General features: G+C 43.8%; 1 protein-coding gene and 1 long non-coding RNA gene across 4 annotated transcripts in view; both read left to right on the top strand.

Moving 5' to 3' along the window:
- LOC114647608 (UPF0692 protein C19orf54 homolog) overlaps positions 1 to 10,136 on the top strand; it is a 33,071-nt gene extending 22,935 nt beyond the window's left edge. Inside the window, exons 4-8 of the mRNA XM_028796217.2 lie at positions 4,680 to 4,748; positions 4,848 to 4,972; positions 5,938 to 6,067; positions 6,169 to 6,239; positions 9,717 to 10,136. Coding sequence (XP_028652050.2) covers positions 4,680 to 4,748; positions 4,848 to 4,972; positions 5,938 to 6,067; positions 6,169 to 6,239; positions 9,717 to 10,084 — 763 coding nt within the window. The 3' untranslated portion in view covers positions 10,085 to 10,136. The remainder of the gene's footprint in view (positions 1 to 4,679; positions 4,749 to 4,847; positions 4,973 to 5,937; positions 6,068 to 6,168; positions 6,240 to 9,716) is intronic.
- LOC127529766 (uncharacterized) lies at positions 6,507 to 9,659 on the top strand. 3 transcript variants are annotated; one of them, XR_007936371.1, is made up of 3 exons: positions 6,507 to 7,258; positions 7,931 to 8,098; positions 8,378 to 9,659. It is a non-coding gene; the product is annotated as an uncharacterized LOC127529766 (long non-coding RNA). The 3 variants fall into 3 exon arrangements; XR_007936370.1 differs by lacking the exon at positions 8,378 to 9,659 and adding an exon at positions 8,266 to 8,342 and having other exon boundaries at positions 6,507 to 7,314; XR_007936369.1 differs by lacking the exon at positions 8,378 to 9,659 and adding an exon at positions 8,266 to 8,337 and having other exon boundaries at positions 6,508 to 7,258.
- Positions 10,137 to 12,078: the final 1,942 nt, after the last annotated feature.

The following is a 12,078-nucleotide window of genomic DNA, read 5'->3' as shown; positions in this document are numbered from 1 at the left end:
ATCAATTGATTCATACGTGTACTTTAATATTCTGTATGGCACTGTTGGGAGTTTCACACATTTAATGTGAAAACAGAGTTGCTTTACACTGCTAAGCACTGCTGTCTGTGAACTTTCAGGGTCCAGCATTCAAATCCCATCCTAGCTGCTGTCTGTGTGGAGCGGACATGTCCATATTGTGTCCGCATTCATTTTTTCTAGGTATTTTACTTTCTCTTCCTCTTGTGTGAGAAGGTCCTGTCACAGTACATGATTTTTAGAGTGATCTTAATTTGCAGATTTCATTTACATAATCTTAGCAAGTTGAGGGCAGTCATGTAGTTTGACATTCCCAGCAAATCAGTCCAACCAATCTGCGACTTGTCCTGACAAAAACAAGCAGGGTTAATTTTGTCTTTCGTCATTGGGAAAGTCTGTGTGTGTGGAAGAGCGGACAACCAGTGAGCGTTCACTTGAATGTACGAGGTGAGACACAAAAATAACTGGATTGGTAAAAATATATATATATTTATTGATGACTTACAGCATTCTAAACCTTGTCACCTTCTAAATAATCCCCCTCCTGATCTCTGCACCGCTCCATACGTATCTTCCATTGATGGAAACAGTGCTGGAAGTCTTCTTACTTGAAGCTCTTCAACAGGCTCGCCGTTTCTGTCTTCACTTCATCCATTGAAGAAAAATGTGTTCCCTTCAGGTCACACAAGTAAAAATCACAGGGAGCTGAATAGGGAGGATGATCGAGGACAGGAATGTTTTTGTCAGTCAAAAACTGCTTTACGGAAAATGAGAAAATTCATGAGAAATTTGATGTTGATTCGCTGTTCGATTTTTTTTCACCCGACATTATCGCGGCCACTTGTATAGCAATTGTTGTGCAAATACTGACTGGGCTATTCACAGGATATGCCTAGCCGGTCAGCTCTTTGAGAGGGCATGTAGGAGGGCATATAGTTCCATGACTCACATCCAGCCGACCTCCAGTTGGTTTTCCAGGAAAGCCCCAAGCCCAGTCCAGTTATTTTTGTGTCTCACCTCGTACAATGCGTATGCAAGGAATGAAGAACACAAGTGTTTTGAAGCTTGCAAACATAAGAGAAGTTCGTCTGTCTGATGGCACTTGTTTTATGTACCACAGTAGAATGTAAAAGAGAAAAGCAGGCTGATATTGCAGCTGATTATGCCATACCTGGAAAGCATTCCTACAGCACCGGACAGCATGTGATGTGTTGTCAGAAAAAGGGGCAAACTCCCAAAACATTGGAAATATGAAACTGTACCAGAAAGTCATCAAGAACTCGTCTTATTTGTCATCCCTTGTGATTTCTAGTCATGTAGTCACATTAATAATAATAATACTTTACTTTTATATAGCTCTTTTCTCACTACTCTAAGTGCTTCAGTCAGTGGAGAGCCACTTCAACCACCACTAACGTGTAGTACCCACCTGGATGATGTGACACCAGCCATGTTTTGTACCAGGGGATAATTAGGGGGCCAGAATGAGTAGGCCGTGGTGGGAAATTTAGCCAGAATATTGGGATACACCCTACGAAGAGGATCTTTTATGATGACATAGAATCAAGGTCCTGGTTTTATGTCTTATCTGAAGGACAGTGCTATTCGTATGGCACAGTGTCCCCATCACTGCACCGGGATCCACACACAGACCACAGCATAAGCGCCCCCTGCTGGCCTAACCAACACCTCTTCCATCAGCAACCCAAGTGTTTCCTGACTGGTCTCCCATCCAAATCCTGGCCAGGCCCAAACATGCTTAGCTTCAGGTGGAAGACCTCTTCTGAAGTGCAGGTGGTATTAACCAGTTGAGCCCAAGCCTGAGGAGAACTTCATTGGCTTCCGACCTCCAGAATGTCTTTTACTTATAGAAGGCTTGTTCTGCTTGAGCTTTACTGCACAGCATTATGTGAAAAGTTTTTAGAAGACAGTTTGGCTGGCCCAGCACTGTCTCAGCTGTGGAATGGCCAGTTGGGTTGGTTTGGCAGCTTGTTGGCTGAGGTCTCCAAGACTCTGAACAAATCCGTATCCTCATCTGTGATGGCTCCACATTTAGTGAGTGATAAAATCTACAGTAGTGTCCAAAAGATCTGGCAGTGACACAAACGTTGTGTTTTGAAAACTTTATTGCTTCAACATTTTCAGATTATTATTTTTTTGTTTCTATGGTAAATTGAAGAACATTTCATAAGTTTCAAAGACTTTTATTGGCAAGTACATCAAATTTATGCAAGAAAGTCAATATTTTCATTGTTGACCCTTCTTCTTCATAACTTCTGCAAATCCTGAGTGATGATGATCTATTCTTGCGTGTTTAGTGCTTGGAGTTGATCACAATCTGTGGACTTCTGCTTGTCCACATGCTTTTTGAGAATTGACCACGGGTTCTCATTGGGATTAAGATCCGGGGAGTTTCCTGGCCATGGATCCAAACTTTCAATGTTATGATCTCTGAGCCACTTTGTTATCACTTTTGCCTTGTGCCATGGTGCTCCATCACAGATACAATACACAATACACAGATCATCACCAAATTGTGCCTGGATTATCAGGAGAGGTTGCTCTTGGAGGACGTTATGATACCATTCTTTATTTATGACAGTGTTTTTGGGCAGAATTGTGAGTGGGCCCACTCCCTTGGAGGAGAAGCAATCCCACACATGGATTGTCTCAGGCACAACATAGGACTCATGGTAGCGTTCACCTTTTCCTTCTCCAGACAATAGATTTTCCAGATGTCCCAAACAGTCGGAAGAAGAATTAATCTGAAAACAATAACTTTGCACCCGTCTTCCGCTGTCCAATCCTTGTACGTCCTGCAGAATTTCAGTCTGTCCTTGATGTTTTTCTTGGAAATGAGTGGCTTCTTTGCTGCCCTTCTTGACATGAGGCTGTTGTCCAAAAGACTTCACCTCACTCACACCCACCTGCTGCCAACACTGAGCAACCTCTGCACAGGTGCCAACCAGTGGCAGGCCGTCAGGGCCTGCAAGGTCTTCTCTGCTGGCCTAAAAAAATATCTGAATCATAAACTTATATTAATTATATTTTGTCCATGAATACTTATTAAATAATTCCAAATAGTCTGTCTGCTTCCTTTCATAGTTTTTCCGATGGTTGTGCTGCGCCTGCTTCCAGACATGTATTTTCGTATTAAAGCATTTAACCAATCACATTTCAGCCATCATTTGTTGCCAGGCAGGGTCAAAGTCAAAGAAGTCTGCCAGGAGGCCTTCACAATCCGTTCTGCAGGCCCTCTAACACAAAATAAATGCCGATTAAACTGTTGCTTCAACCAATCAGATTTTGAGTTGGTTTCACTAGGGCCCTCTAGCAGGCGTACGGCAACGTCACCGTATTCAGACCCGTTGATTGGATAGGATGGTGTAATATAAAAATCTGAATGAGAGCATCATGGGGCAGCTGTACACATTGGTATGTTTGGCGGTGAGCATTCCGTGTCCACTGCTTCTGTCAAGTGGACATTTTCAGCCCTAAAGTGAATTAAAACTTATGCCAGAAATACGACAGGGCAGGTTGGACTTTCAGCATTAGCTTCGATGGCGATAGAAAGGGACTTCGTGATGGAACTGAAGCGCACAGATAATCTGTACGACAGAGTAATTGAACTGTTTTTGAGGAAAGAGAGGAGGATGGATTTTGTTTACAAATAATCCGAATTTTTGGTGAGTAAAATGTTGCGATTTTCCTAAATAATATTGCAAGTTTATGAGTTATTATTGATGTTTTTTATGTGTGTCGCGGGCTGTACCTGCAGTAGAAAGGAACTTGTTCACCCCTGGTTTGTCTATTCAATAAAGGCATTTATTGTGGCTACAGGAGTTATCTATCTGCGATGCAACGGCTCTTTATACTGTATTTGTGCATATTAAGATGGTTTTTATAACCATAAATTAGTTTTTGAGGGGCGGGTTGATTCAGACGGAGCACTACTGAAGGCCTAGGTGTGAAATGCACGGTCCGCCACTGGTGCCAACACAGTTCTGTAGCTGACTCCTCAGGAGGAGACGGCCCTGGTGCTTGCTGGACACTTTTAGCTGATCATTTTCTGCCAGTAAATGAAAATGGGTTTTTTGTGATAAAGTTAACTTTGTATGCTAATAAAGCTCTTTAATATGCATCTGATCACTCTGCACAATAATATAGAAACAATGTGAATTGCCACCACAAAAACTGAAGCCGCAAATTCTGCAAAACATGACATCTGTGTCACTGCCAAACCTTTTGGTCACTACTGTATTGTTGCATTTGGCTTTGTCGTTCGCACCATTACTATTGCACTATTGTGTTGTATTCCTGAGGTGGCCATGATAGATAGCTCCGTGGAGAGGATTACTGGTGTTTTGTTGTGTGTGTTGTAGTGAGCCCAGTTTTTCACACCCGTTACATGCCCAGGTCTCTCTTTGAATTGCCTTTCTCAAGACGTCTTCCATTTTTTTTTCCCTACAAGGGTAGTTTATTTCTTGTCTTCTTAGGGAGTCGAGGCTGGGGGAGCTGTCAAAAAACAGGACCCGTTAAAGCCCTTTGCGGCACTCCTTATGTGATTTTGGGCTATACAAGAAATAAATTGTTGTTGTACCGAGAATGTTTGCACTTTTATGGCCAAGTATTGATCAAAGAATGTCATGCTTCTCTTTCAGTTTCAGAAAAGATCTGGAATGGCTGCTGTTTAATAAATACGTGCCGTCTCTAATCCAAGATGGACCTCAGTGAGTAGCACAATCAACGTTTCCCCCCCAGAGTTCCAATTGTGTATCGTCAGGTGGCCTTTGCCGTATTTACATAACGATGTCTTAATTGCTCTGCAGATGTGGACTCGTGGCATTGTGGATGGCCGGACATCGCCTGAACCCAGAAGGCAGTGTCACTTTAGAGACGATTGTTCATACAGCTGTAAAGAGAGGATACACAGCCCAAGGGGAAATGTTTTCAGGTACACAGAAAAACAAATCGCATTTTCCTCATTAAACTAGAATTTAATATATAAGATCTTTTTTGTCTTTCTCTGTCGACAATGTATTTTGCTTACTCTTTTTTATTCATGGTTTGACCCTTACCCACAATCCTGTTGCCTTTAACATCTAAAACAAACGAAAGCCCTAGAGACTTGATTTGCCATTTTCCAATTGGGCCGCATAACAAATATCACTAAACAATTCTCACCCTCGTGGTAACGCTGTCCGCTCCTCTATCGTGAGGTGTTGATGGCTGTGGCTGCTAACCTGGCCAGTAAAGTTCTCAAAGTATTGCACACTTTGCTTCTCCTTCAGCATAGCAGGCTCAAACGTAGCTCAGATAAGACTGTAAAAAAAGGGTCCTTGTGCAGGTCATGTGTTAAAAGAACAGAAGAAGAACAAAGAACGCTTACCAGTGGAGGTGTAATCTGGGCTGTTCAGAGAGCTCCGCTGCTGTCTTTGTGAAATGTTGGGGACTCTTTTTATATCTCTCGATTATAATAAAAAAATCCTGGGACGAGACGTGACTTTTTCAGTGAGATACTTTCAAGTCCCGCGAGACGAGACTTTGTGCCAAGAGATTTAACCACAACCGGGGCCGGAAATAAAAGACAAAGAGTAGATGACAAAGTAGAACGTTGTAAAGAGGTTCAAAAACATTGGCATGATACACATGCAGAGCAGGGTGGAGATAATGGAAGTACGAAAATTCAAAAGTCCCAAAAACATTACAGAAAAGATTGCATTAGTGCAAACAAACGGAAATAACAGAACAGCGAAAAGAGATTGGCTTTTAACTTTAACTTGTAGATTTGGTGTTTGGTGAAAGTGAAATCCACATACGTGTGCGGCAGAGAGATGAAGTGGCTGGTGCATAGCGCAGGCCAGGGGGTTGGTGAGCGAAGCCCCCCAGTATTTATATATATTTCTTTTGTCTCTACAGCTTCCAACATGGCTCTCTTGGCAGAAGAGCTGTACCACTGTCAGGCACATCTGATGTCTTGGGGAGCAGAAACAGAGATTAGTGAAAAAATTGTCCACCATCTTGTCGCTGGCTTACCTGTTCTTATTCCGTATCGTTTTATTTAACCATTCCCCCAAGGGTGTTTGGGGTTTGGGCTTATTTTATTGCCTTTTTTGCATTTATTTTTGATCCTTAACTCTACCATCTAAGCTATGATGAAGACTTCAACCATGAACCATGTCAGAGGAATGGGCACAGGGCTCACTGGGCTGCAGCGTCAGGTCAGTGTGCATGATGAGTGAGTCATTTCCGATCTGTAACTGTTTGTAGTCATTTATTAGTCGTGCTCGTATAAAATGTGTAAAGCGCCCACATTCTGTCTGTCTGTCTGTATGTCCACGTGAAAAGGTAATCAGTCCACTGGAATCCAAGTTATCATTTAGTGTTATTCTTCATCAAAAGTTCTTGGAAATGTTTTGATTTTGCTGAGATTGCCCAATAGTGCCTGCCGTACCAATGTTTGAAATTTGAAAATGTGCCATTTTAAAAGCATTGACACTTTTTTTTTTAAATCTTCTATCTTAAAACAGAGAAACATTCTGTGCAACCAAAATGCCATTAAAAAACATGGACTTCAGGTACTCTGCTAATACACATAATGCCATTCCATTATTACTGGTATTTTTGAAATGACTCTTTGTTATGGAAACATTTAGGAAACAAAAGTATGATATCTGCCTGCTAGATGAAGCAAAAAAAATATATTAAAATATAAATAAATAATTAAACATGCTCCTCCATTCACACTGGAACACAACTGACTTTGTGCCAGGCGTACATTTTCTAACTTCTGGTGAACATAGTTAAGGCCATTGCATTCATCAAGAGCTTACAGTATAGTGAGGTGGCACATAAACATGACAAGTGAGGCTAAGCTGAAAAAAAATGTGTTAGTGCCACACAGGTGGCTTGGCATTTATTGACCACTTAACTTTATGTGCTCTTGGTAGTGCCACACAGGAGGGTTGGCATTTATTGACCACTTAACTTTATGTGCTCTTGTTAGTGCCACACAGGTGGCTTGGCATTTATTGACCACTTAACTTTATGTGCTCTTGTTAGTGCCACACAGGAGGGTTGGCATTTATTGACCACTTAACTTTATGTGCTCTTGTTAGTGCCACACAGGTGGCTTGGCATTTATTGACCACTTAACTTTACATGATCTTGTTAGTGCCACACAGGTGGCTTGGCATTTATTGACCACTTAACTTTACATGATCTTGTTAGTGCCACACAGGTGGCTTGGCATTTATTGACCACTTAAGTTTACATGATCTTGTTAGTGCCACACAGGTGGCTTGGCATTTATTGACCAATTAACTTTATGTGCTGTTGTTAGTGCCACACAGGAGGCTTGGCATTTATTGACCACTTAACTTTACATGATCTTGTTAGTGCCACACAGGTGGCTTGGCATTTATTTACCAATTAACTTTATGTGCTGTTGTTAGTGCCACACAGGTGGCTTGGCATTTATTGACCACTTAACTTTATGTGCTGTTGTTAGTGCCACACAGGTGGCTTGGCATTTATTGACCACTTAACTTTACATGATCTTGTTAGTGCCACACAGGTGGCTTGGCATTTATTTACCAATTAACTTTATGTGCTGTTGTTAGTGCCACACAGGAGGCTTGGCATTTATAGACCACTTAACTTTACATGATCTTGTTAGTGCCACACAAGAGGCTTGGCATTTATTGACCACTTAACTTTATGTGCTGTTGTTAGTGCCACACAAGAGGCTTGGCATTTATTGACCACTTAACTTTATGTGCTGTTGTTAGTGCCACACAGGTGGCTTGGCATTTATTTACCAATTAACTTTATGTGCTGTTGTTAGTGCCACACAGGAGGCTTGGCATTTATTGACCACTTAACTTTACATGATCTTGTTAGTACCACACAGGAGGCTTGGCATTTATTGACCACTTAACTTTATGTGCTCTTGTTAGTGCCACACAGGTGGCTTGGCATTTATTGACCACTTAACTTTATGTGCTCTTGTTAGTGCCACACAGGTGGCTTGGCATTTATTGACCACTTAACTTTACATGATCTTGTTAGTGCCACACAGGTGGCTTGGCATTTATTTACCAATTAACTTATGTGCTGTTGTTAGTGCCACACAGGAGGCTTGGCATTTATAGACCACTTAACTTTACATGATCTTGTTAGTGCCACACAAGAGGCTTGGCATTTATTGACCACTTAACTTTATGTGCTGTTGTTAGTGCCACACAGGTGGCTTGGCATTTATTGACCACTTAACTTTATGTGCTCTTGTTAGTACCACACAGGTCGCTTGGCATTTATTGACCACTTAACTTTATGTGCTCTTGTTAGTACCACACAGGTCGCTTGGCATTTATTGACCACTTAACATTACGTGCCTTTTTCCGAACTCCATGCAGGCTTTTATATGTTGTCTGGCCACCCTGCCACCAAGTCCGGATGTGGAGTATTGCAGTGGTGGTTGTCCTTCTGGAAGTTTCTCCCATCTCCACCCAGGTTCTCTGCCAGAGTGATCGCCAGGTTTGTGGTCACCTCTCTCACCAAGGCCCTTCTCTCCAAATTGTTCAGTTTTGCTGGGTGGCCAGCTCTAGAGTGAGTTGTCGTCATTTCAGACATCTTCAATGTAAGAATTATTAAGGGTCCATAATAAGTAGGTGTGATAATGTTACTTTATTAACACCCTGTAAACAGTCGAGTGCCCTGGAGCCATGGCAAGGAGATCTATCTACCCTATGTTGCTTTAGAATGCCTCGCTGTTAGAATCGATCACTCAGACCTGTGCGTCTTTTGGTGTACAAGGTGACTCGTGTGAAAGAAGCGTATGTCTCTGTTTTTAGCTGGGCTGCTGCCTGTGCCTTCTGAGCCACTTCAAACAATCTACAAGTGCAGTGCCAGGTGTGCGACTGCAAGACCAGAGAAGAGTGAACCGGGGAGACAACGATGGACCCCCATGCTGGGCTGATGGAGACAGAGAAAGAGAGAGAGAGGGGAGATGGAGGTCAATCAGGGGGAGAGGCAGGAGGACGGAGAAATGAAAGAGGGGTGCAGCACGGATGCCTCGCATCTGGGAATGTTACAAGAGAATCCCGACTTTGATTTTAAACTACTGAATTTGGAAAACCTTCACCGTGGACACCGGGGTTGATGATACTTATTGGAAGTTATTACGTATTTATTAAGGAGAAAGAGCAGTGCACTGTTTTTGAGTGAGACACATTGAATAAAAGCACCTGCACTTTACGCCCATCCATTGCCGACGGTGTGTGTCCTCACTTGCTACAGCCCATCCGTAGTTTAAGGGGTTCCCAAAACTGGTTTCCAGGAGTGTGGAGCCAACCCGCTTTGTCACGCGGTGATGCTACATTACAGAAAGACTTATTTAACTACGACAACACATCTGTGAGGCTGACTCACGGCCAGTTGGTATAAAAGCTGCCCCTTAAATGAGGGGTGGGTCCCGTTTTGCTGGCGCAAGGTGCAAAATGATTGGTGTACGTACGCTAAGTAAGCCCCCAGGCCTTGAAGGAAGCCCAGCATGTGAAGAGCCAGCTTTGATCCTGCCACTGGAAAGAATACGGTCAACCCAGATCCTCAATCTTGAGCCTGTCATTACATTTTTGATTCAGACTCGGGCCGGCACCTTCATCTTGAACTAATGGCTACTTATGTTTCTCTTACAGGAGTCTTGCTGGGAGTGAACACAAACAAACTGCAAGGATCATTCCGGACAGAAAGCCTTGTAGAAGGGCTGTTTTACCTGCCAAAAGGAATCCCCGGTCCCAATTGGCCCCCAATGGAGGCAGTGCAGGAGGTTTACCTGCTGGCAAAGCAGGGCAAGAGCCTTAAGTATCAGCTCTGGGAGCTTGGCGCACTTAGGGACAGTAACCAGCAACTAAAGCAGCTGGATCCAAAGCGAAGCCAAGATGGCCAACCATACGTCCTGCCAGAGGGCGGTGTGCAGGCTGGGCTGTGTGGTCAGGTGCTGCTACTGAGGCCAGCCGACTTAAGGTTAAGGGAGTGCCAGTCTGCTCTCCAAACGCTCCAATAAATGAAGGCACATTGGCAAGTCGACAGTGTGCCATTTACTGATGACGTGTAAACTGCTCTCAACTCGCCTTCATTTCATCCGTTCAGTTTCTGGATTTTTCTTTTGCAGCACCAGGGCTGTGATGACCTTTTAGCTACCTCAGCAACAACAGGCCCAAGGCAGGACATCTGAGCTGGTCAGTCGGTAATCGATCAAGTGGAGTGCGCGAGAGCAAATGAGGGCAGTGCAGGGAAACGGCACAGAGGAGGCTACAACAGGGTGCAGGAGCCATGAGCTGGCAGCCTCGTGCTTATTTAAAAACATCTTGGCTATGTCCGTGAGTAACGAGCATCTTCAGCTTTTGTTAAGTGTGTATTTATCCATCTTTGTGATCCCTTCCCTTCAAATCACCCAAACCACACAGCGCTACTCATTTAGTGTCTCCATAGCAGAGGCCTTTACTAGCGGATGAGACGAGTCAAGTCAGGACCAGGCCCGGTCTTAGGTATTATGGGGCCCTAGGCGAAAGGGGGGTCCAGGGGCCCTCCGCCCCCCTGGAAGCTCTGTGAAATACGTGAAAATTAGACCAAGGAGTCGATCCGGGGCTCCCCGGACCCTACTTTGCCTATGCCTAAGGCCGGGCCTGATTGGGACAAATAATGCTGTAGTATATTTAAGTATATATGACAATTGCTCACTCGGACAATTTGTTTTGGGGGCCCTAAGCTATAGCTTGTGTAGCTTATATGCAAATCCTGCACTGGTCAGGACCACCAAAAAGCTGCGAGAGTCGATCTCAATTTGATACCCTGCTGAACGTCCTGCCAGCCCAAGCCAGTGTAGCACGGCTGAAGTGTGCAGGTCAGCATTCAAGGCAGCCGATGACCACAACAAAACAGTAGTAGGATGCTCACGCTACCATTTTCAGATGTTTTTGAGGGTTTAATTTGTTTCTAATTTTAGTTTCCCAGGTCCTAGAAAAATGGAGCGTGGGGCGAATCGAGAAGCAAAAAATCATCTGACAGCTGATTGGGCTGGGCACGTGGGCAGCATCGCTCACTCAAAAGTGTGCAGGAGTCGTACTGTTTGATTTCTAAGTCGATGACCCCATACCAAAGGCATAACAGTAGAGTGTTGTACCGTGTTAGCCGTAGATCGATACAGGAGACAGTAGGGTGAAATGACACCTTTATTGGCTAACTACAAAGATTAGAAATGCAACCATTCGAGGCAGCTAAGTAACCACCGTGCCTGATGAAGGGGTCTTAGCTGCCTCGAAAGCTTGCATTTCTAATCTATTTAGTTAGCCAATAAAAGGTGTCATTTCACCCTACTGTCTCCTATACCAAAGGCAGTAAGAAAAGCCGGTTTTGTTTTGTGCATTGAAAGTTTTGTGCGATTGCACCCGTTTATCGAGTTAAACGCTGTGGCAGTTTAACTCTTTCAGGGCTGATGTTGACTTTTGTCAAAATTCAGGGGTAGAGGATGGTAATTGGCTGTAAACTGAGACAAAACTCGCCCTTACTTTTTAGTTCGACTCTGTTTGCTTGAAGGAAAGTTATGTAGCTTTGTTGATTTGACCTTGATTCCCTGCGTGTGCAAACAACCTCAAAAATGGCATCAACGTCTGGTGAGACTAAAGTAAAATACTCCATGGATGTTTTCTGTATTATCACTGAATCAGACTGACTTCTCGGACTCCGAGTTTGATGCAAGTGATCTGGAGATGGAGATCAAAAATGAAATTGAGGTACCAGCATCAGTCTATTGGTCCCCAGTTGATGGTGGTGCTGAACACGTTTGTGTAGCTGATATGCTTACTGCAGCGTTTGCCTAGGAGGACCAGCACTTATGATGACAAGAGGTACAAACCATATTGCATCACACAGCGATTGCCACTGTCACCCACCTGCTGTGCAAAGGCAGAGAGGTGGCTGTCCTGCCATGCATTCCTGCTGGCCATTGAGCCGACCCTGTGCAGCCACTGCTGCCAGAGATGCCGAACAGGCACCAAC

Source organism: Erpetoichthys calabaricus, chromosome 1 (assembly GCF_900747795.2).
Source record: "Erpetoichthys calabaricus chromosome 1, fErpCal1.3, whole genome shotgun sequence".
Taxonomy (NCBI): Eukaryota; Metazoa; Chordata; class Cladistia; order Polypteriformes; family Polypteridae; genus Erpetoichthys; species Erpetoichthys calabaricus.
This window is presented reverse-complemented; position numbering and strand designations above follow the sequence as displayed.